General features: G+C 43.6%; 1 protein-coding gene across 1 annotated transcript in view; it reads left to right on the top strand.

Annotated features, from left to right (window-relative positions):
* The first annotated feature begins 1,916 nt into the window (after positions 1 to 1,916).
* The window catches only part of LOC108790238 (shootin-1-like), a 30,639-nt gene continuing 8,070 nt past the window's right edge, over positions 1,917 to 24,485 (top strand). Inside the window, exons 1-7 of the mRNA XM_018560457.1 lie at positions 1,917 to 1,956; positions 11,367 to 11,413; positions 15,304 to 15,340; positions 20,556 to 20,650; positions 21,873 to 22,251; positions 22,962 to 23,059; positions 23,815 to 23,896. Coding sequence (XP_018415959.1) covers positions 1,917 to 1,956; positions 11,367 to 11,413; positions 15,304 to 15,340; positions 20,556 to 20,650; positions 21,873 to 22,251; positions 22,962 to 23,059; positions 23,815 to 23,896 — 778 coding nt within the window. The remainder of the gene's footprint in view (positions 1,957 to 11,366; positions 11,414 to 15,303; positions 15,341 to 20,555; positions 20,651 to 21,872; positions 22,252 to 22,961; positions 23,060 to 23,814; positions 23,897 to 24,485) is intronic.

Below are 24,485 nucleotides of genomic sequence, written 5' to 3'. Positions count from 1 at the left end.
GGGGGGATATATTACAATGGCACCTGGAAGTGTGGGGGGGGGATATATTAGGCAGCAAGTGGACATTTTGTTCCTGAAGTTGTGTTGGAAGCAGAAAAAATGGACAAGTGTAAGGATCTGAGTGACTTTGACAAAGACCAAATTGTGATGTCTAGAAAACTGCAGCTCATGTGGGATGTTCCCGGTCTGCAGTGTTGAGGACCGACCAAAAGTGGTCCAAGGAAGGAAAACTGGTCAACCAGTGACAGGATCATGGGAGGCCAAGGCTCAATGATGCACAGGGAGAATGAAGGCTGGCCCATGTATTCCAATCCAATAGAAGAGCTAATGTAGCTCACATTGCTGAAAATGTAAATTCTGGTTCTGATAGAAAGGTGACTGAACACACAGTGCATTGCAGTTTGCTGTGTAGCCTCAAGCCAGTTAAGGTGCCCATGCTGACCCGTGTCCACTGCCAAAAGCACCTACAATAGGCACGTGAGCATCAGAACTGGACCACGGAGCAATGGAAGAAGGTGGCCTGGTTTGATACATCATGTTTTCTTTTACATCATGTGGATTGCCGGGTGCGTGTGCGTCACTTACCTAGAGATGACACCAGGATGCACTATGGAAAGAAGGCAAGTCTGTGGCGGCAGTGTGATGCTTTGGGAAATGTTCTGCTGGGAAACCTCCGGTCCTGCCATTCATGTGGACGTTACTTTGACACGTACTACCTATCTAAAGATTCTTGCTGACCAAGTACACCCCTTCATGGAAACGGTATTCCCTGATGGCAGTGGCCTCTTTCAACAGGATAATGCGCCCTGCCGCACTGCAAAAATTGTTCATGAATGGTTTGAGGAACAACACAACGAGTTGGAGGTGTTGATTTGGCCTCCAAATTCTCCAGATCTCAATCCAATCCATCATCTGTGGGATGTGCTGGAAAAACAAGACCCATCCATGGAGGCCCCACCTCGCAACTTACAGGACCTATAGGATCTTCTACTGATTGCTTGGTGCCAAATACCACAGCATACCTCCAGAGGTCTAGGGGAGTCCATGCCTCAACGGGTCAGGGCTGTTTTGGCAGCAAAAGGGGGACCTACTCAATATTAAGCGGGTGATCATAATGTTATGGCTGATTGGTTTATATCAAGTTATTAAAGGGTATCTAAGGTCAAAAACTAAAAGTAAATTTGTATTTCTATGTTGAATTTCCATAAGTTCTATCCCACTCCTAATAAGCATATCCATCTAGAAGTTTGATAGCTTACTTACCGAAGATGCCCATAGGATGGACTTCCTCAATGCACTGGCACTATTTCGCTCAGCCCTGTGACTATGGACTTCCTTCTGTCACCGCTTTTGCAAAGCCTGCTGTCCATACTACAATTCAACTCTTCCCCCCTCTTTCACAGTGAGCACAGGAAACGGCCACAATGTAACATTATCACTGCCTGCTGGAAGCAATGCATGTTGGGATATGTAGTCTAGAGAAATGGAGATTGCATCACATCAAGCAGCAGGGAAAGAGATGCAAAGCACACTGGGAATCCAGGAAGTTGTTAGAAGTGATGGGCAGAGGAAAGGCAGCGCTCACTACATAAAATTGATTTTTTTCAATTAAGCTTTGATTGTATTATCAGAAACATCTCTAGTATGTGTTCCTATTACAATGCTGATGTTATAACAGGAGAGGATATGCTGAGACTTTAGAACTTTAAAAAATAACCCTTGCGCTGGGGCTACCCTCACACTGCAAGGGTTAACTGCTTCCTTTTCTTTAGGTGCCGGAATACAGAAGATATACTAACCTGCTCCTCGGTTCTGCGGCAGTCAGCACTCTCCTCTCTCCCCCTCATCTCTGTGGTATGTTCCTTGGCATCCTTATGTCTATTGCAAGTGACATGATGACATCAGTGGGGCTTAGCATGGAGGAGAAGAGGCTCCGGGGACCGGTCTCGCAGCCAAGTAAGATCGAGGATCAGATGAGCATATTTTGTGTATTTGAGCCCCTAGACCAAAATGACCAATTGACCATTGCCAGGGCTAACTTTTTATTTCCCTTCAGTTCCTCTTTAAGCTCAAACTGCACTACAGCCAGGAAAATAATTATAGAGAGACTGCCTAACAGAGAAATAGCATAAGAAGCAGCTGATCACATAGCTCAGTGTTATATGAGCCAATCCATTCTATCTGCTCCTGCCAACATGATTCCTGCACTGCAGCACGTATGCCTGGCTCCTCTGCTGTCCTTTCTTCTCCCAGCCTGAGTGCTGCCGTGCTAATAGCAAATCATATTCAGGTACTTACACTAGCTGCGGCTTTCTGGGAGGATCAACAGGTATTTCTTTTGCCTATGCAACAGATATAACGAAACACTTTAAAACGTATATTTACCAGACCAAAAGGGATCATGTAAGAGATGTTCATTGGTAAAGTTACATACATTTTAAAGGAGAACTGTCCCCAGGCTATGGAAATTCAGATGGTCAAATAGGAAAGACATTTCTTCGAACCGCAGCACACTTAATACAAAGATGATGATGCCATTCTATAAAAGTCATGCAAATGCACAGGTGTGAATGCATCCATATAGATACACTGTCACCTTGCCCTGGAAGTGCGGGTATTCTCGCTGGCTGCAGAGTCAAGGATCTGCGGGGGAGCGTAGGTAAGATAGGCATAAGGGGTCAGAGATGCACTCTGCAAAGACACTGTCATTTTGCCCTGCATGGGCAAGGTGACCGTGTCTCTTTAAATTATTGCCAAGACCGTCATTATGGGAGACCACTTTTCCTTAGTAGCCAGAAGTACCTAATTGCCACGCAACATTACTGCTGCCCCTTGAGACCTGGTGTCCACCTGTGATCAGCCTGAGCTTTGTGTGAACCCAGATTGTCTGAGCTCACCCAAGTCCGCTCAGAACTGCGACCGCCACACTCAGTGGCGTAACTATAGACATAGCAGCTGAGGAAGATGCTATGGGGCCTGGGGGTGGAAGGGGGCCCAATTAGGTTGTTGGGGCAAATTTAACATAGAACATGTGAAGATAAAACGGTACTGTATCATAAAGTGTTGGAGTTATAACCTACGGTGCAGAAACAACTTCAAATACACAAGAGGAGTCTTTGGGATCTTGACATCGTTACTTACAGCTCTGAGAGAGGTCGTCAGCAGGGGGGCCCCATTACATTTTTGCTATGGGGCCCCCGTGGTCCGTAGTTACGGCCCTGATCACACTCCCTTCTTAGTCCAATCAGTTGCGGCAGGGGCATTCTCTGCCCTGTAGTTACACATTACAAAGGGGTGGGGAAGGTCCCCTCCACAACTCCTGCCACTGATTGGGCTGCGGTCCTGCTGACTGCTTGTTTCTCCTTCTGTGCTTACTCCCTTTAATTTGGTCCTTTTTGGCTTTTACTGCACTCCAGGCTTCTTTACTATATACTGGAGGGAGCATACCTCTCCTATGTATCTGTTCAGCCAGGTGCAGCCTCTTGATTGGTCTATACTCCTTTAAAGGGACACAAGCGCCCATACTGAAATTGATGAACCTTGAGGGCCTGTTCACACGACGTCCGTTTTCTGTGCTGACCTGATCCGTACGCTCCTGCACTAAAAATGCATCCCAATGTATCCCTATGTGTTTTATGGGCTACAGTTCTCACGTGCGCAGTCCGTTCAGGTTACGACAGGAAAAATACTGCATGTCACATTTTGTCCGGTCAGGAAACGCACAAACGCGGCAAAAACGCAACGAAAACGGAGCGGGGTCAGCTAAGCAAAAAAAAAAAAAGATAGACAGACAGGTTGGGGTAGAGCTAAAGACATGAACTGCAAACATTTTGATCATGCCCATTACCTTTCCATGGACATTTGAGTAAAGGAAAAAAATGTATCCGAGTGAGCTCGCAAATCCTCATATAAACTCCAGAACTGACCCTTGGAGTCCCGGAGCCTCAAGATCGGGTGTACCCAATAACGATGTCTCCCGCGAGCTCGCTCTCTGCAGATTGCTGTAGCCGGCACCATCAACATGCTGCAAACATGTGATACATGTCTGATCACCAGCTTTACATACACAAAGGGAAGTAGATGTTACGAGAGGGCGGAAGTGACCTCAGAGGAAGAATCTGCATACTGACAGCCCCACGGCATGAAAAAAAAAGTCAGCATCCGGACCGAAAACGCATCAAAAACGCGCCAAAAACACACTGCATGAGTAGCACCGTGTCTGCAGATCAGCACCTGATCAAGACCTGAAAATCATGTGAACAGGCCCTGAGGGTGTATCTGTGTGATCCTGATTACCTGTTGCTCTTGTTATCCTATCTTCTGAGTGTTCCTCTTTCCTCTTACCCAGTTCCTGTATTCTTGCTTCTGTCTCCTAGTTTGTTTCTCTCCTGCTTCCTGTTTGTTCTAACTTGTTACTCTGTTACCTTTCTTCTGATACCCTTGATCCTGCTCAGTACCACCTCTGAGCTGTTGAACTCACTTGCTTGATCCTACCTTGCTGGTACAACAAGCTCTGACCTTGACTGTGGTATTGATTATGCCCCCCCTCCATCCTCTGATTGACCCCTGTTGGATTTTCTTTTTATTTTATATTGTGAAGCATATAACAAGAGGAGCCGGAACACACAAAGGTGGGCTGGAAAACCCAAAACTTTCAGGTGGACAGGAACAGAGTTAAGATATATGGCAAGCATATTTCTCTGTGTCCGAGACATTTAGAGGTTGACTCAGCCTACCAAGTTCCTTCTATATTGTACCCCTAGGCAGCCTGTAAGCCTCAGTTCCAACATATTGAGGACTCATCTGTGGAACTGGACCTCAGACTAGAAAACTGGTGCAGAAACAGCCAACAGTCTTTTCATGAATACCCAACAGTGGATTGTAAAAGGATATGGTAATATGATTCCAATAAGGTTCCTTTGCTCTGATACATACTCTAAATAGTGGGAACTGCTAAAAAGTGATATTTTGTGACCACCAAATTGTTGGAAATGCAACAGCATATATAATTATATTACTTGTGTAATTATGTATTTTGAGCTGTAGATGGCGCTGCAGTGCAATGTTAGTGCACGTTTATCTATAATACACAGGAAGTTCTCTCTGTATGCTGTATAATGTATTCTAATGTACCATTCTCCTAAGCAAGTAGAATTTAATTCAGCATTCCTCGAGATCTCAGTGCTTAATCTGAACACACAATCAACGCAAAGAAGCAGTGATTATTTTCTAGAGATGTTACAAAGGTGTCAAAGGATATCTACCAGGTGCAGCTGGAGCATGTTTGGTCCAGGAACTCACTGTATACAGACCAACAAATGTATAATACACTAGGATATAGTGAGCTGGGTCAGATGTAACCAAAAAGTCCTCCAATAAACCAGTGCGAAGCACAGTACATTCTGCTTAGAACATGAGTATATACATGTCTCATTTCCATTACAAATCCCAAAAATAATTCTAATATTTCTCATTTAGGATAGTGCACACAAGCTGTCAAGTTACACGTTCTCTTTGGTCCCCAAGCCCTTCTCCATAGAAGACATTGTTTTCATAATGGCCAGCAAGCCTGAGACAACTTTTTGCAGTTTGGAATAAATGACAAAGTATTATGCTGTATTTGTGCTATAAACCAGCAGTTCTGGTTCTGCAGTTGGCCCGGGGGTATAAGGAAATCATTTGTATGGCTCTGGCACCTATCCTAAAATGGGGAACTGTCACCTTATTGTTTGGATTGTGATGGAATGAGACGCAAAAATACCATCTCTTCTTAGAAGGCTCCACTTTCCTTGGTGCCAATGTATAACAGAAAGGCTTCAACATATAATGGCTTCTATGTAATGCAGTTTTATATTATATTTTAAAGGCTGATATTAAAATATTGTATTAGAGTTTGACATTATTATGGATGTGACAGAAGCATCTGTTACTCTGCTATCTGGAGGAGACTGCTGGCCTTCCCACCGACTATGGGCCTTGGTTGTGGAGGGGGCTCTATTGAATGGGAGAGGGTCTTGCCAGGGTGCTTTGGGCTGTGTGGGACCCTTTGTTGGTAAGAGTACCCCAGGGACCGATATCCCATTTATGTGGGGATACATGGGGAGCTGAGACTGTTTTCCTATAGCCCAGTATCCTGTCTTGGACCAGACTCTGGACTTAGACTTGACTAACAGACTAACAAGTTCAATGGGAGTCTATTTGTCCTTTTGTCTGATTGCGTTAACAATGGGATTAATTGACACTAGATGTAGCTGAGTATATTACCATATGATAGACATTCAGTAGATAATCCCATCATATGTGTCTTCTCTCTCCCTATTCTTCACCTTTGGGATGAATTAGAGCGGAGACTGCGAGCCCGGCCTTCTCATCCAACATCAGTACCTGACCTCACAAATGGTCCAACATTCCCATAGACACACTCCTAAACCTTGTGGATGCCTTCCCAGAAGAGTTGAAGCTGTTATAGCGGCAAACGGTGGGCCAACTCAATATTGAACCCTACGGACTAAGACTGGGATGTCATGAAAGTTCATGTGCGTGTAAAGGCGTCCCAATACTTTTGGCAATATAGTGTATGAGTAATATAATGGGATGTGGGTGTCCTTCAACATATGGAAATTCTATTACAATGTCCTTTAGATGCAGCACGTACACATATAATTTAACTGCTCAGGTAATCTGCTCTGGTGACGGTCATTCTCAGTCCGCTCATGTTTAGAGAGTTGTCCTGCCAGGTAAAAAAAATCTGTGCACAGCATACGTTTGAGTGTGTAATCATCATAATAATGACATTTGTAAACAATACGTATGTGTATTTCCTGCACATGGTATCATCGCTCTGATATTATCTAACACTGTTGCATGTGTATGTTATAAAAGAGCCATTGAGGTCGATTCTGTTAACAGAGGGTCACAGGAATCTCTGCACACCAGAGCAATCAGCCTCCAGCCTGGTGAGTCGTGTCTTTTCTCCGTGGCCAACCTAATTCCTTTTTCTGATGAAGCCTAAAGTCATAGTTCCAGTTTAAACATTAATAATAACAACAGCTGTGCCAACTGCAGTAAATCACAAACTTCTTCTGGCATGCGAATATCCTCACCCCTCCTTCCTCTACTTCTCTCTCCATGGCTACAGGCAGTTAGCAGAAGTGATAACAGTCACAGGATTAAGTAGGAGGGGAATGGAGTTTCAATTCTCCTCCAGTGTAATTAACAACAAGATCTTACACACTTCCTTGTCCTATGAGCTGGGACCGTATGTGAACAGCCATGGAGGAATCGACTGGGAATAGTAACACCATGGATAGCTTACAGTCCTACTTGGAGAGGGACCCCTGCCTACTGACAGGTGATTTTTTATTTTAATTTATTTCACCCCCTTATTCTTGTGGAGCTTAGGTGACTTCCTTACTGATAAGATAACTTTCTTTTTAATGTCCACCTTGCATAAATATGTAAATATAAGTATGCCCATATAAGTTGGTGCAAAGCTGCTCACTTTAAAATGTAACAAAACCTCTCCTCCAAAAATTAAATATATACATTTGGTAATTCTACCAATAACACACTTTCAGGTCCTAGGGGGGACAACGCTCGCTCACTCCCTTGGATCTATACAGAAGCAGTGTTGTCACCCAAGGCAACTCATGATTTGGGCTACAAACACATATTCCAGAAGATAGCTTGGAAGGAATTTAACATTGGGTTGATGTATTAAAGGAGTTGAGCATGTGCACGTTCAACACTTTTGTTTAAATTCAGAAATTGACTTTGCAAAGTGTCCCCAAAATGTTTTACTTTGTTTCGCTTTATTCACTTAGTTAAGTAAAAATAAACTGTGAAAATTAGCATGCTCTCCTGCTTCAGTACATCAACCCTACTGCTTGACATTTCACTTCCAGTCACGGGGAAGTGACCAGAAAATGGCATTTCTTGCAAGATCAAAAAGCTTTTTTTGTATGCAGCTGCTAAAAATAATCTTATATCCTGAATATAGAAAACGAATGCGGCTACCACACTTGAGAACTGGTAAGCTGCAAGATATTAAATATTTGTTCTTGGGGTTAGATATACTTTAAGGTCATTGCAAATGACAAATTCTGTGATTCTGGAGGAAGAGAGGTTTAATCTTTGCATATGGAACAGTACAGTACGCACTGTGAACACGTGGAATAGGGTTACTTCTAGCCAACTCTAGATTGCCACATGAAAGGCTGGGAGTGTTTCTAAATACACTAAAATAAATAACTGGCTGATAACATTTATAAGAAATAACAATGGCTGATTCAAGGGGTATCTGATTGCCTTATGGCATCAGGGAGGATTTTTTCCACCATTGAAGTGAATTACACCACGCTTTATGCCTTCCCGTGTAGTGCAGGTTTAGGGTGGATGCAAGGAGTTTCATTTTGGCTGAACTTTAGCTATATGACTTTTTTTTTAACTTAACTTTGGAACTTATGTAAAACACTAAAATGTTTCACAATCACTGCTTGTAATTATGGATCTATCTATTGCAGATTTTCTCAACCTCTTTAATACAGAGGAGCCCTTTAAATAACTTTCTAGTCTCAGGGAACCATTGCTAATAATTACCCTGGCTACAGCTCAGGGTACATTAGCGTGATGGTGGGAAGAATGCTCCATATATTGTTGGTCAGTGGGAAGAATGCTCCTTACATTGGTGGTCAGTGGGAAGAATGCTCCTTACAATGGTGGTCAGTAGGAAGAATGCTCCTTACATTGGTGGTCAGTGGGAAGAAGGCTCTATATATTGTTGGTCGGTGGGAAGAAGGTCATTTACATTTGTAGTCATTGGGGAAAATGCTCCTTACATTGGTGGTTATTGGAAAGAATACCTCTTACATTGGTGGACAGAGGAATGAATGCTCCTTACATTGCTGGTCAGTGGGAAGAATTTTCCTTACATTGGTGATCAGTGGGAAGAACACTCCTTACATTGGTGGTCAGTGAGAAGAATGCTCCTTACATTGGTGATCAGTGGGAAGAATGCTTCTTACATTGGTGATCAGTGGGAAGAATGCTCCTTACATTGGTGGTTGGTGTGGGAAGAAGGTTCCTTACATTGGCAGTCAGTTGGAAAAATGCTCCTTACATTGGTTGTCATTGTGAAGAATGCTCCTTACATTGACTCTTAGTAGGAAGAATGCTCCATACATTTGTGGTCATTAGGAAGATTGTTCTTTTTGTAGCGCTCACCTCCAAAGGAGCTGCCAGAATAGCCCGGGTCATCGCTAGAAATCTAGGGGTTTTGGTCTTCAGCTGCCCCATTAGCATTTAACCACCCTTATCTAGTGCCCACAAAGCTGACATTCACTCCAGTAGTATAATGCTGAATAACGTTTATTAACATCTTCACACTGGGGAGAGAGGGTATAGGGTTCCTAGACATCCAGGGTAGTACAGACATAGACTCCAGACTCACCAGACCTTTTTCAGCTATTCAATGTAGATCAATTTGTAGTATAGCAAATAGGAATTTGTGTAGCAGATGAGCAGGGATGAGCACAAATCCTCATCAAGAGAGACACCAGACTTGCTCCTGAGGACCACTATGTCCCAGGCACCTCCAGTAGCCATTAGCTTCCCTGGTTCTCCTACTCCTACAACAGCTTGAGGCCCAGGGGAAACACTTCCCGCACTCCAGCATCCCAACCCCCAAGCCTCAGGCCCAGCCTGGGGGGGTGGCTGGACAGCACCCAACCCTATACTAATTCATGGCTGGTCCCACACTAGACTGAACACATCGCAATTCCCTCCAGCATATGTACTCTGTCCCAGCATGCAATACTGGTTTAGTGAAACCCAGTGATTGGCTGGTGAACTGCACACACACTCACAATGCCCCTCATTGGCTGTCCCACACTACAGCAGAGTCACACTCCACCCAGGTAGATACAATCAATACCAGAACACCTGGAATTAACCAGATAAATGCCAACTATAATCCAGCAAGTTTGTCTACAGCCCTGGCAATCACTACATTTCTAGTAGACCCTCTTATAAAAGGTGATGGGGGCTACACTTGCATTGGTAGTCATTGGGAATGCTCCTTACATTGGTGATCAGTGGGGGGAATGCCCCTTATATTGGTGGAGAGAGGAATGAATGCTCCTTATATTGGTGGCCAGAACAATAAATGCTCCTTATATTGGTGGTCAGTGGGAAGAATGCTCCTTACATTGGTGGACAGAGGAATGAATGCTCCTTACATTGCTGGTCAGTGGGAAGAATTTTCCTTACATTGGGGGTCAGTGGGAAGAATGCTCCTTACATTGGTGGTCAGTGGGAAGAATGCTCCTTACATTGGTGATCAGTGGGAAGAATGCTCCTTACATTGGTGGTCAGGGGGGAAGAATGCTCCTCACATTAGTGATCAGTGGGGAAGAATTCTCCTTACATTGGTGGTCAGTGGGAAGAATGCTCCTTACATTGGTGGTTGGGGGGAAGAATGCTCCTTACATTGGTGAACAGAGGAATGAATGCTCTCTACATTGGTGGTCAGTGGGAAGAATGCTCCTTACATTGGTGGGCAGTGTGGAGAATGCTCCTTACATTGGTAGTCAATGGTTTGACACAAATCAAATTTTGTCAAACCAGGCGGTGCCAGCAAGGCCACCTACAGCTTGAATTTCTGCCATTTAAGCAGGAATGAACAGAAATTTGAGCTGTGGGTTCCCAGCTTTGGGTAAATTCAGCATGTTTTGTCTAATCACATTTATGTAAACTAATGAGACTGTGAAACATTTATGTATACTCACCTCTGTTACTTCCTTAATGGACTAATACAGAACTATGACATCCGTTGGCATCATTTGCATATGGAAACAAACTAATAAAACAAACCTGAGTGTCTGTAAGCTTTCCTCTTCTATGCTGGAGTTATATTTATTTTGGTTCTTGGGCACCGATGATTGGATGATGTTAGCTCACTTTTGTATACTGTATGTGCAGCTTAAGTCATGCATTGTGTAGCTCCAATAAGAGACTGACTTAGGAAATAAATCAGTGTAAAGAAGGAAGCAAATGTTGTCTCTCGTCAATAAATGACCCTCTGGGAGATGGAGCTGGCCATTAGTGGATGCTTAAAACTAATTAAAGTCACAGGACAAAATATTTGGTGAGGATTTGTATTTTAATCTTAATTTTAAGAGGGAAATTTTGTTTTATTCAAGAGCGCCCAAAACACAAGCGCTAGTTTCTGCTACCAAAAAACATAATTAAATATTCATGAGAGTGTGGACTGGCACCAAGCATGCTTATGCTGGGCGGGAGTTCAGGGAAGTCAGGGAAGTCGCTGACTTTTCATCAAGGTGATTTATATTTGTTTTTTTTTCCTGTAGATCTTCAATTGTCCAGCAGTTCAGACTCCCGTGACATAACCAGCGAGGTAATAAATCAATATCACATCATAAAAAACTTTACAGATGGTTATAGAATAATTGTCCTCTCCTTATATCTGTGCCTCTCCTTATATCAGTGCCTCTCGCTATATCTGTGCCTCTATTTTGAAGAATGTAAACCAAATTGGAGATTTCAAATAGAGTTGAGAGGGATGAGACCTCCATTCCTGAGTCCATGTGTTGGTGGTACACTTGATGATTGCACAAGTGTGCTCAGCCCTTAAAGAAAGGGTGCTGACTAGGGGAGTTAGCTCCTGCTGGGAAAAAATAGGAACACATGGGGGTTGATTTACTAACCTTATAAACACGCCACAAACAAGTATACACCTCTGTAGTGTGTTCCCTCCCAGCATGATCTATTGGTGGAATCTAGACACCTTTGTAGTGTGTACACACCCAGCAGGTGTTTTGTGCAAAGCCCTGCATGAATTGCAAGGTGATGTTGTGTAAATTAGCTCTACATTGTGTTGCTTGCGTTGATGAATGCAGGAATGTAAATGCATGAGCTAACCATTTTTGTCTAAACTGTGAAGCAGCATTATATATGCAGCATGTGCATGATTTTTCCATATATGGCATTAGGAAATATGCTTTTAGAGACTTTAGGGTTGATAAATACATTTTGCTGTGTAAAAATCACACACACCTGCTGCGTGTGTGTGTTTAGGTTAGTAAATCACCCCCACAGTGTTCAGGAATCAGGAGGATTCCCCAAGAAGTCAAAGTGGAGTCAAGTGGTGTGTGCTGGAGGCACATGAAGACAGCCAGAGAGGCTGGGAGAAATGGTGAGGCTGGGAGAGCCGAAAGCCTGAGGGGCCATCAGTACAAGTGCGGGACAGCGAGGACCAGTGGGTCAGAATTAATAAGTGGAAGCCAGGAGGCTATACTTATGTTGTTTTGCAAGCAGTACATGGATATTGTACTGATCAACCCCTGCGAGGGTATCTAAGGCGGATGTGTGAACTTTTCGTTAAAAAAAGAGTGGGCTACCAGGACCTTAAACAGAAGGTATTGTGAGTGGAGTGCATCCTTAACCACTTTAAGCCCGGGGTGTTAGACCCCCTTCCTATCCAGGCCATTTTTCAGTGTTCAGCGCTGAGGTAGTTTGACTGACATTTATTCTGTCATGCAACACTAAACTGAACTTCATTTTATACCATTTTTTGGGGACAGATAGAGCTTTATTTTGGTGGTATTTAATCACCACTGCGGTTTTTATTTTATTTTTTACTATATAACAAAAAAAAGTACCAAAAATGTTCTCTATCTCTCTCTCTCTCTCTCTCTCTCTCTCTCTCTATTAATCTGTCTAGAGAGATATATATGTTTATGCTAGTGTGAGGGAGGGAATGAGGAGAACTGCAGGGGCCGGCCTTTCTCAAGGAAAATGATAGTCCAATCAACCTTACCCCCAAGGATCTCAACTAGGGAGCATTGCTCAGGGTTGTGATGGTGTCTACAGACGTACTACTGTTCCACATTTCGATTAGATTGAGCAAAAATTGTCCAGGCACCCTTGAAACCACCCTCGAAGGTCTCTGAAGATGTAACAGACGTTTCCCCTTAGACATTGGTAACCAGAATAGGAGGTGAGGTCAAATCCTTGCCAGGGGGACCCCGACAGCAATAAAATAAATGCTTAGAAGAAGGTGCAGGATAGCTCTCACGTGGATGCACTGAGCAGGCTAGATACTGAGCCATAGGGAGCAGAAAAGAACTGTCAAAAGACCTGTGTAACAAGGTAATGGAACTTTATAAAGATGGAAAGGGATATAAAAAGATATCAAAAGCATTGAAAATGCCAGTCAGTACTGTTCAATTACTTATTAAGAAGTGGAAAATTCAGGGATCTCTTGATACCAAGCCAAGGTCAGGTAGACCAAGACAGATTGCAGCCACAATTGCCAGAAGAATTGCTTGGGATACAAAGAAAAACTCACAGGTAACCTCAGGAGAAATACAGGCTGCTCTGGAAAAAGACGTTGTGGTTGTTTCAAGGACCACAATACAATGATATTTGAACAAAAATGACCTGCATGGTTGAGTTGCCAGAAAGAACCCTTTACTGTGCCAATGCCACAAAAAAGTCCGGTTACAATATGCCCAACAACACCTTGACACTCCTCACAACTTCTGGCACACTGTAATTTGAAGTGACGAGACCAAAATGAAGCTTTATGGTCACAACTTGACTAGTATCAGTGCCAATACCGAGTATTTGGGCGAGTACTCGTACTCGCCCAAATGCTCTGATACCTTTCCCGATACCAGAACTTCCAGTTAAGGGAAGATTTCCTCTGACCGGCAGTGCCGTAGGGGAACATGGAGAGTAATGACCCCGCTTCCTGATTGGCTGGAAAGCCGGCTCTATGCTGATTGGCTGGTAAGCTGGCTTCCCAGGCCAATCAGCATCGAGCCAGCTGAATAGCCAGCTGGATGAGGATTGGCTGGGAAGCCGGATTTCCAGCCAATCAACATCAAGCTGGCTTTCCAGCCAATCAGGAAGCCGGGAAGTGGGTCATTACTCCCCACTTGATGCTGATTGGCTGCTAAGCTGGTTTCCCAGCCACTCACAATCGAGCTGGCCAAACAACATGGAGCCGGCTTCCTTATTGCCCAGGAAGCCGGCTCCATGGCAGCGGAAGCACCAGTAACGATACTCTGAAAGCAAAATACTGGTACTCAATATCGAAAAACGGTATCGGGTCAACAAGGGCTATAGCGACAAGAATACCATCCCCACTGTGAAGCATGGTGGTGGGTCACTGCTGTTTTGGGGGGTGGGTGAGCTCTAGAGGCAGGGGGAATCTTGAATGCACCATGTTATCAGAAAATACTGGCAGACAATTTGCCTTCTTCTGCCCTGGCAGAGAATTTACATTCTTTGGGCGTGGGATGTTTTTGGACTTTCCAATGACCCCAAGCACAAAACCAAGTTGACCCTCCAGTGGTCATCACAGTCTCTTGACCTTAATATCATCAAGCCACTCTGGGGAGATCTCAAATGTGCGGTTCATGCAAGACGACCAAAGACTTTGCATGACCTAGAGGCATTTTGCCAAGACGAATGGGCAGCTATACCACCTGCAAGAATTTGGGGCCTCTTAGACAACTATTCCAAAAGACTGCATGCTGGTATTGATGCTGAAGGGGGCAATACACAGTATTAAGGGTATGCATAATTTTGAACCAGAGTCATTAAATGTTTTTTATTTGTTGCCATGTTTTGTTTTATGATTGTCCCATGCTGTTATGATCTACAGTTGAATATGAATCCCATAAGAAATAAAAGACATTTGTGTTTTGCCTGCACACTCATGTTTTCTTTAAAAATGGTACATATATTACCAATTCTACAAGGGTATGCAACCTTTTGAGGACAACTGTACCTATGGTTCCCGCAGTTCCTAGCTGAAGGTGATTTCCTGCCCTTTCCTGCGGATTCCAGGGGGAATGCTCAGTAGCCCAAATCTTGTAAGACCACGCTCCTTCTCTGTGGTTGAGCATCTCCGGGAATGCATCTGAAGGATCCCGAAATGACCCCCTGCAGTACAGAAGGCAGGGGAAAGGAAAGTGTGTGTGTATGTGTATGTGTATGTGCAATTGTGGCTGCATATAAAAAACTCTATAGTGTTGAGGGTTTTTTAAGCCATTTGGGTGGAACAAAGGTAATAGGCGGATCTTGCTTGTAATTCAAGGTCCACCTGAATCTTTTAGATTTTGATAGTCAAACTCACACCAGCCATAGGCTTCTCCAAGCTGAAAACAGTGGTCATGTGGTTGTAAATAACACATAACCAAAATCGGGAAAACAAGACATGTTAGAGCCCCATACATTGTGATCTTCAACAACCATATTTCGGTTTTCCTTCCACAGGAAGAAGAGGACTTTGTCAAGAACACTTTTGCTGAAGGTAAGCATCAGTCTGTAAACAAAACTTTTTTATTAGTTGGGCTATCCTGCTAAAGATTTCTATCCAGTGCTGGGATTTCCATGTGAAGTCTGATTTTCTGTCTCCTAGGCTCAAACGCTTAACATCAGCATCACTCCAAAGCTGAGCTTTCCTTATTTTGTTTATTGTACCATATGGTCCTTCATCAGGGAATGTGACACCGTCATTTGGTTTTGCCATGGATGCAGAAGAATTTGGAATTCAGCTGGACAAATTGCTCCGCATTCTAAAGCTGAACTCCGTGATAGATAGATAGATAGATAGATAGATAGATAGATAGATAGATAGATGCTTCTGAATAGTGATCCTTTAACCCCTTCATGACCAAAGCCTTTTCCCCCTTTTTTTTGCACACATGTTATAATCCATATTTTAGGCCTGAAAATTACTTCAAATCCCCAAACATTATACATTTTCTGAAAGCCAAGACCCTGTAGAATAAAATGTTCACAGTTGCAAATTTTTATGTTGCACGTTATTAGCGCAACTTATTAACGAGCCCAGGTTAAAAATTGTGTGTGCGCCTGTGAAACAGCGATAAAATCCTGTACCCCAAAAAGTCCATAGACGACGGTTTAAAAGCCCCTACAGCTCATCACTTTTGAGATACGCATAAATATTGGCCCTGCGTGCGCAGTGATACCCAAAATTTATATCGCGATCGTCATTTTCATACGTAGGTGCACCCGACGCATGTTTACTTTATGACGCGCGTGCTGGCGTGCAACTTTAAAAAAAATTTTTTTTACATTTATTTCATTTGATACAATTATTAAAAACTGTTATTTTTTTAACTTTAATTGCTATCGCATAGGGGGATTACAAGCCCCCCCATGTGATAGCATATTGGCAGTGACAGGAACTCTTTAAGGTGATACTGGGGGTCCAAAAGACCCCTAGTGTCACCTTTACACTTTCAACAAGCTATTGAAGTGCAGATCACACTTCAATAGCTTATTGCTGGGCTTCAGCAGCTGAGCACTGACAGCTATGGGACCGGAAGTGATGCAATACTCGTCACTCCCGATCCCATAGAATGGGGAGGAAATCGGTAAACAGACGTTCGCCGATCTCCTCCCCAGCTTCCCACCGACACCCAAGAAGCCGATCCGGGCCCGTAGGAGGGGCAGCAGAGCCCGGGAAACACGGTGGGGGTGTTGGGTGGGGGGGGCAGCCCGTTTATCGGCCCAGAGAAGCGATCTTGTGACAGCTGGGTCGCCAGAATCGCTTTTATTGTAAAGCCGACAATCGACTTTACAAATGTAAACAGAGAATGCCGCTCGCTAGTTTGTGTCCTCCCGTTACCCCAAGGAGAACTATGGGGAAAAACACTGACCCCATAGTTCTCCTTTAAGTAACCTCCCCAACTCCCGACACCCCACAGGATTCAAAGGAGTTTCACCTTTGCCCTGAATATCACCTCTGTCATCTGATGGTAATTGTTCAGTTCAGCATTCTGGGCAATCATGAGTCATGAACTGTAGAATTTTCTGCTGGCAGATCAGAAAGTATACAATATACATTTAGGATTGTATATTTAGGTGAATCGAAAAAAGGTGACTATTTGACATTTTGGCTGCTTTTTAAACAGACTCGCCCCTCACCAATCCCAGCTGTATTTCTGTTATGGTACTTTCAAGATGACATTTATTAAAAATGAGATATGACATTTGTGTGGCAGTTTCACTTCTGCTTCTCTGCAATAAAAAATATTTTATGATGCTGGTATTGTCTTCCTGCACATTTTATAAATGCACAATGTGTGCTTTATTGTTTTTACCTGACTTCTGTAATTACAGACACTTCTCTCTAGATAAAAAGACAAAAACCACTGCGCTAGGAGAACTAAATTTGAAATTTCGACCAGCCGCAACACTATATGGTTATATTGACCAGTGTTGTGATACGTGGGGGTGTGTTGCGCTTGGTCTAAGTGTATAAAAAGACTATTTTTCAAGCACACCAACTTCCAAACACCTACACCACTACCTTAGCCCCCAAAACACCTGGGCTATTCAGTGGTCTAGGTTAGTGATCATAAACATATGTTACTCTTTTGATAGGGTATGGTGACCATTGAGTGAAACAATATAAAAAACCTTCTGAATTAGTAACACATGAAATCAACATAAACGTGAAACCCCTGGGGAGTGGTTTACAATGATGGTAATACTAAATCATGCAGTGATAATAGTGCTCTAAAACCAAGCAGAATAAAAAATAAAAATTATAAGCACAAAGATAGGAAGGCCCGAAGCAAAAAAAATAAAATAAGCGGAGGGCATACATGACTAGGTGTATAGGGGAGACAAGCTACAAAAGGGTTAACGAGGGTTCGGTCTTTGGACAAGGTCACTTACCTGATTGGACAGGTCAAAAGGTTAGGTGGAGCTTGAAGGTTGGTCTGAGTAGGAGGGTCTTCTCTTCAGCAGTTGGAGATTGTATGACGAGGAGTGAACTTCCCTCCTGCCCGCCCGCCCAATTTTGTGGTTAGGCTCTGGGTAGTTATGCGGTTGGGGTCTTTGGAGGCCATCAAATAATAGATGCTGGTGGTTAAGGTTTGGGGACCTGTCTTGGTATGGGTCCTCTATTCATGGTGTAAGATGGTGAACACTATTGGATATTTGGAGCGTCTGCGGTCAGTTGGTGGTTGTCCCCGAGGCGGTGTGTTGCGGCTGGGGGCCTAACATGTTTTAGTACTGCCGCAGGGAACGGATCAAGAAAAGGTGTGGCCTTGAAAGACCTGCAACTTTGGTTATGTAATTCGGACTGATGTTGAAACTGTTTATATATAGTTATGTTTTATATCAAATTATTTAATAAAAGGCTCCTAAGGCCTTAGGGTTAGGGTTAGGGTTATGACACAGGCCGAGCACCATTGTATACCAAAAGATAAGACAAACAGAGACAACAAGACCTCATGGCAACGGACTGCAATACGAAAAGGTCTACATACTAATGATAGACAGCCTGCTTCAGTGCAACAAGGAGTAAAGATATCCAAAGAAAAATGGGTGAACTCCCCTAAATACAACAGGAAGGGGAAAAGGAGAAAACAGGAGTAGAAATAGAGGGGAGAAGAAAAGGGTAGAGAAAAGAAAGAAAGAGCAACAGGAAAGATGAGAGAAAAGAATAGTGTCCTCACAACCCACCACCCACCACCTCCACAAAGAGCTCAAACGTTGAGCTTATGCAGGCTGGATAGATCAAGGGTTAGAAGGGCGTAGGAGATCCAGGGATCCCAAATCTTGAGAAATTTAGCAAGGGTGTCTTGCAGCACACTCAACATCTTCTCATTGAGCAGCATCGAGTTCATACGGGAGCGAACCTCATAAAAATGGACTCTGGAGGACTTTCCCGTCCAGGTGATTCTCTGCTTTGTGGCCAAAAAAAGATAGGTAAACAATGTCTGTTGGGAGGTAGAAAGACCAGGGATCTTATGGTGGAGAAGAGCTACATGTGGGTCTTTACGCATTATGCTGCGTATTGGCTCTCTTGTTCCATTGATTACTTCATGAAAGAAAAATCTGGTCTCTATGGCCATTGGTGTGGTGCTTTTACTGCTTTTCATATTTGGACTTCTCTCAGGGCCTCTCCTTTTTTTACTTTGGTATATGTGTGCAGCCTCAAATAAGCAAGTCAGCTTAATCAGTGAGACAGTCATTCACAACAATCTCTATTAAAATAGGTGATCTAGAGCCTCTTATGCATGCACCCAGCAATAAAAACCTTACATGGACTGATTACTCCCTGTGCCCTCATTGGGGAGATTTGCTCACTTCCTGTCTTGGTGACCACAGAAAGTGAGGGAATTTTCTCCAATGGCTAGACAGGGGGGTTTCCAACCTTCCCTACTCTTATCTAAAAATAAGCCTTGGCTATAGATACAGTTAACCTAGACCCCACCTAAGAGGGAGTCACCCATAGCCTGTTTAGGGATTTTGGTAACCAGCTGCCCCATTAGCATTAACCACCCCTTCTAGTGGCCACAGAGCTGATATCCAGGCCAGAAGTATGATGCTGAAGGCCTTTATTAACATATTCATACTGGGAGAGAGGGTATAGGGATCCTAGACATCTAGGGTAGAACAGACACAGACAGTAGACTCACCTGTCCCTTTTAGTATTTCAGTATAGATTCACTTGTAGCACTGTTGGCACTAGGTATTTGAGCTGCAGATGAGCAGGGATTGGCACAAATCTTTGATAGGAGAGACACCAGACTTGCTCCTGAGGTCCTCTATATTCTAGGCACCTTCAGCAGCCATCAGCTTCCCTGGCTCTCCTCCTCCAACAATAGCAGAGGACTCCTCTAGACTTGAGACTTAACAGAGCATTTCCTACACTCAAGTATTCCCACCCCCAGGCCTAGCCTGGGGGCAGGCTGGACAGCACCCCAACCTGGACTAATCCATGGCTGGAGCCAGTCTGAGCAAATGGCAATTCCCTCGAGCATATATGCTCTGTCCCAGCATGCAACACTGGCCATGAAAAACCCAGTGATTGGCTGGTGAACTGCACACACACTCACAGTGCCCCTCATTGTCTGTCCCACACTGAAGCAGAGTCACACTCCACCCAGGCAGGTACAATCAATGCCAGAACACCTAGAATTAACCAGGTAAATGCCAACTATAATTTATCCAGACGGACTACAGCTCTGGCAATCACTATATTTTTTAGTAGCCACTCCGCTAAAGGTGATAGCTTCCTCATCAGACCTAGCAGTGCTAGGAGCCAATCAGGCACTCCCTCCATGCACATGTGCAGGCAGAAGGAGAGAGAGACTGAGCAGAGCTGATGACCTACCAGTGTTGATGATGTTTCATTGTCCAGCCAGCAGGTTGTGGGCAGGGAGGTCACCCTAGCTCTAATAGAGAAAGTGGTGTCACCTTTCCTGGCTGTGCTAGTTAGAAAAGTTGTATAAATCACAAATTTGGCTAAACAGAATTGCAAATCTTTTGGCATTTAAGACAATTCACATATGTGTATTTAGCTGATTGGCTGGAGTTCAGTACAGCAAAGGTGCTGATTGTGCAAAGATGGTGACTTAAATTCACGAAATTCAAAATATGTTTTATTCTATAATATTCTCCAATACTGTGGACTTTCTTCACATGAGAAGGTTTTAAATTCAAGTGATACATTCCATTTATATATTTTGCTTTTCTCGCAGTATCCCAGAAGCTGCTGGATGAGCTGGAAATGCTAGAAGTGAAGCTCCAAAATGAAGCCATTCTCCTGAAAGAAGAGGGTGCTGAGGGTGTGCAGGTAAATGGTGACCCAACGTAGTGACACCGGCGCACAACAGGAAGTACAAAAAAAACTTAAGGCTAGGTTCACACCTGCACTACACCGCACGACACCCGGGATGCGCGTCCCGGGTGTTGTGATGTCCTGCACAATGCAGGCAGCGATTGCGGCACGGCACCATTGATTTCAATGGGGTGACATCCGCGCAGCAATCGCAGAAAAAAAGTAAGTTCTGTTTGCGATACATGACACACAGCTGGGGTGCCATTAGATCTGCCCCACGCGACTGGGGTGCCATTAAAAAATGGTTCACTCCTGACTGCGTGGCAATCCACGCACAATTGCCACGCGGTGAGGTGTCGTCTAGGTGTGAACCTAGCCTTAAGGCTAAGTTAACATTTTTTACCATGTTTCATGTATTACCCATTTTCAGGATGTAACTTGAAACTTGGTCACAAGGCATCCCCAAAACCCACTCCACCCCCCCCCCCCTTACCGGAATTGCGGGGGGCTTATTCCTCCAAATATTTTGTATTATTTGAATTTGGCACAGCTGTGCGTGGCTCTACCCCCATGCCTGCATCATCCATTCACTGGGATCACTCAATGGAAATAGTCCAGCTGCACCTTCTCTATCTCAGGTCCATACTTTCATATGGAACCGGGGGGTAAGCATTAATAGGGCCTGATCGCAGGTGCAATGCTCTGCAGGCTTCAATCTAAAAAATTAGTAAATGCCTATTGATCATGAAATCACTGTTGATGCTCTTACTATGTTTTTTATGAAAAGGTGGACTTAGCCTTTGAGAAACTATATGTTTTTAAAACAATCCAACATGATGGAATTTTTGTTCTCCTTGCACAGCCGAACACCACCACGTGTGTGAGCATTTCTTCAAGATATTTGAAGGAACTGTCCTACCAAGGTGGAGGAAAGCAGACATAGAGTATTGTCTTTAGCTGTCCTAGCATGAGGTTCTGAGATAGAGCTGACTCCATGTCAGGCCAGAGAAGCCTGGGATGTCACCCTGCCCTTGGAACTCTCAAACATTGAGTCAAAGTATTCGAACCAAAGAGTCAGTCAGAAACAGGCAGATAGACAGAGGTCAGCAATACATGTTGTTGCATATAGTCTACACATTTCTCATGACAGGTTTATGCTTTGTTAAGAAATGTGAGTGCATTGTTGTTATGTGCTAGCAGTAAATACAATTCAAGGTGAATGTCCTCTTTACTGCAGGTCAGCAAAGTAGACAATACACTGGTGAAGCTCAGTCAGCCATCTGTCTCGACACTAAACCACCTCCCAGAACACAAGCCCCTAACCCGACTAAACCATTCCCTGAAAGACCAGCAGATAAACTATCTCCGGGAAGACCCACCATTACACCATCTTCCAGAAGACCAGCCACAAAACCATCTTCTGAAAGACCAACCACTAATTGGTATTCTGGAAAGCAGACCGGTAAACAATATTCTGGAGGACAAACCACTAAGTGATAGTCTGAAAGGCAGGTCACAAAATGATTCACTTGAAGATAGGCCACCTCAGCCAAAGCAAGTACAGGTGGCCTGCGAACTCAGTACTAAAAGGAATGAAGAAGACCATCATCCTAAAGGTAAGATTGATGGTTGGCAAGGTAAAATTTCCATGTTCAGGTTCGGGTTTTGTTTCCTACCAGGAGGCTCTCATTGACCTATGTTCTTGCCATATTTGTGGGTTTCATTCCACAGGCCAAAACATACCGGTAAGTGAACTGGCATCAGAATAGTCCTAGTTTAAAGAAACACTAGCAGTGAGGTGGCCTTCTATAAACTGTGAGTAAGGCTTCTGTCCATGGTTGCATGTGTTTCTACATGGCATCCGACCACTGTGCCAATCTCTGGTATCCATACAGGTGAGAGGGTTCTTGCACTCATTGCAGACTCATGGCTTCACATTCTAGCATCTGCTCACAGGCTAAAAAGCTTCACTTCCATGACCCCATACTATTACCCAAGACCTCTTCCTACTGCTGGTATCTTCTCGGTCTCCCCCCATTGAGCAGTTCTGATCCCACCAGTGAAGGATTCACTGGTGGGATCACATTTAATTCAAATGTAATCCACCTTGAGCATTTAGTTGATTCACTACTATCCAGGTAGCCAAAGGGTGGACCAGACTCACATCCCTCTCTTCATCCCTCCCTGCTCACTTTCAATACTTACTCTGCTTCTTGTATAGTGATAGTAAGAACTTTACATGTGAACAGGTTGGAACTTGCATTTTACTTAGCTTTATCATTGAAAGTATTGTAAGACATATGCTTTTGTTTTTCAATAGCAAAAGATTTGGAGGAGACGGTCAGTAGGCTGCTGGAGGAAAAGAAGCAAAACATAGAGGAAATCGGAGAGCTAAAATGTCAGATACAGAAATTAAAGGAGGAGGTAACTATGTATAAGGACATAGTTTAAGGGGTGTTTTATAAAAAGGGCAAATATGGCCACCACTCTTTCACCACTTATCTATTACATTTGCATTGGGTTACTGCTCTCTCGATTTATAAAGTTCTACTTCTGATGGGATTAGCTTATTTGAGTTATTTTGTTGGAATTACATTGATTGGTTCATAAATACTGGGAACATCACTGGCAACTGTTAGCGAATATGTAGCAAATTGGGGTAAAGTCTTTATTTTCACCCAGATGTTATAAAAAAAAAAACCACAAAATTTACCAATTCCGGGATAGACTTACTTTATATTGCCAAACAACTACTCGTGACAAATACAACAACCTCAATTTATGTGTCTTTATGTATAGTTGTCCAGTATGTAGAAAAAGCTTAATGGTCATTGAAGACCTAACTGCCTGATGACCCCTCAAATGATGGTTTACCTGTGGAACCTTTAGTTCTACCACCTGGTGGGACAATTTTGGTGTCTATAACCATTCCAAATGCTCGGAATGTGCATAAATAGTTTAACTGGCCAGGATTCTCCTCCTCAGCAGTGAGGAAAATTGACCTGTAGGTAAAAGGACCACATTTAGCAGAAGAAGAGTTGAATGTCATGTAAGGAGTGCTCTTCTGAAGGGTTTTGTATTTTGGGTGACTCTATTTACTATGATTTAAATTAATGTAAAAGTTCTTGAAGGGCCATTCCAGTCATTTTGGTTTTTTATGTTTGTGACATTTCATTCAGGTTAAAGATGAACGACTAGAAAGAAAATCTTTGGCACTAAAACTAGAAAGGAACCAGAGGAAATTCCTAAAGCTGAACAGAGGTGAGGAGACCAGCCTTCCATGAGTGAAGAGGAACATAAGGTGAACTTGTGGCCAGACTGTGGCCAGTATTTACTATACATATTTGTAACAAGCAGTGAATCAGTTTCTAACACAAACTGACTCACTCAACTGTGCACCCGCAGTCACCATAGAGTGATTCATCCACAAAGTTCACAGCAGAAGCAGCAAAATCCTTATTCTTTAAGGCACCTCAGCTTCATCCTGCTCCCCATCCCAGAGTGACTAAGCAGCTCAGTTTACCTTGCTCCCCCATCTCACCAGTATCTAAGCAGCTCATATACCCCTGCCCCTTACTTTCTGCGGTGACTCAACAGCTTAATTTCCCTGGCCCTTCCTTCCAGCAGTGGCTCAGAATCTTAGTTCCCCCTGATTCCTCTCACAGTAATGACTCAGCCTATATTCTTCCTTCCACTATTGGCTCAGCAGCTGGAAACCCCCTGCTACCACCTTCAAACAGTGACCCAGCATCTCATCTTTTCCTTCCAGCAGTGACTAGATACCTCAGCTCCCCCTGCTCCCCTTTCCCAGCAGTGACACAGTAAGTCAGTTCTCCCTGCTACCTCCTCC

This window comes from Nanorana parkeri, unplaced genomic scaffold, assembly GCF_000935625.1.
Source record: "Nanorana parkeri isolate BGI_ZX_2015 unplaced genomic scaffold, ASM93562v1 scaffold456, whole genome shotgun sequence".
Classification (NCBI taxonomy): domain Eukaryota; kingdom Metazoa; phylum Chordata; class Amphibia; order Anura; family Dicroglossidae; genus Nanorana; species Nanorana parkeri.
The sequence above is the reverse complement of the archived record's forward strand: the minus strand, read 5'-3'. Positions and strand labels throughout refer to the sequence as shown.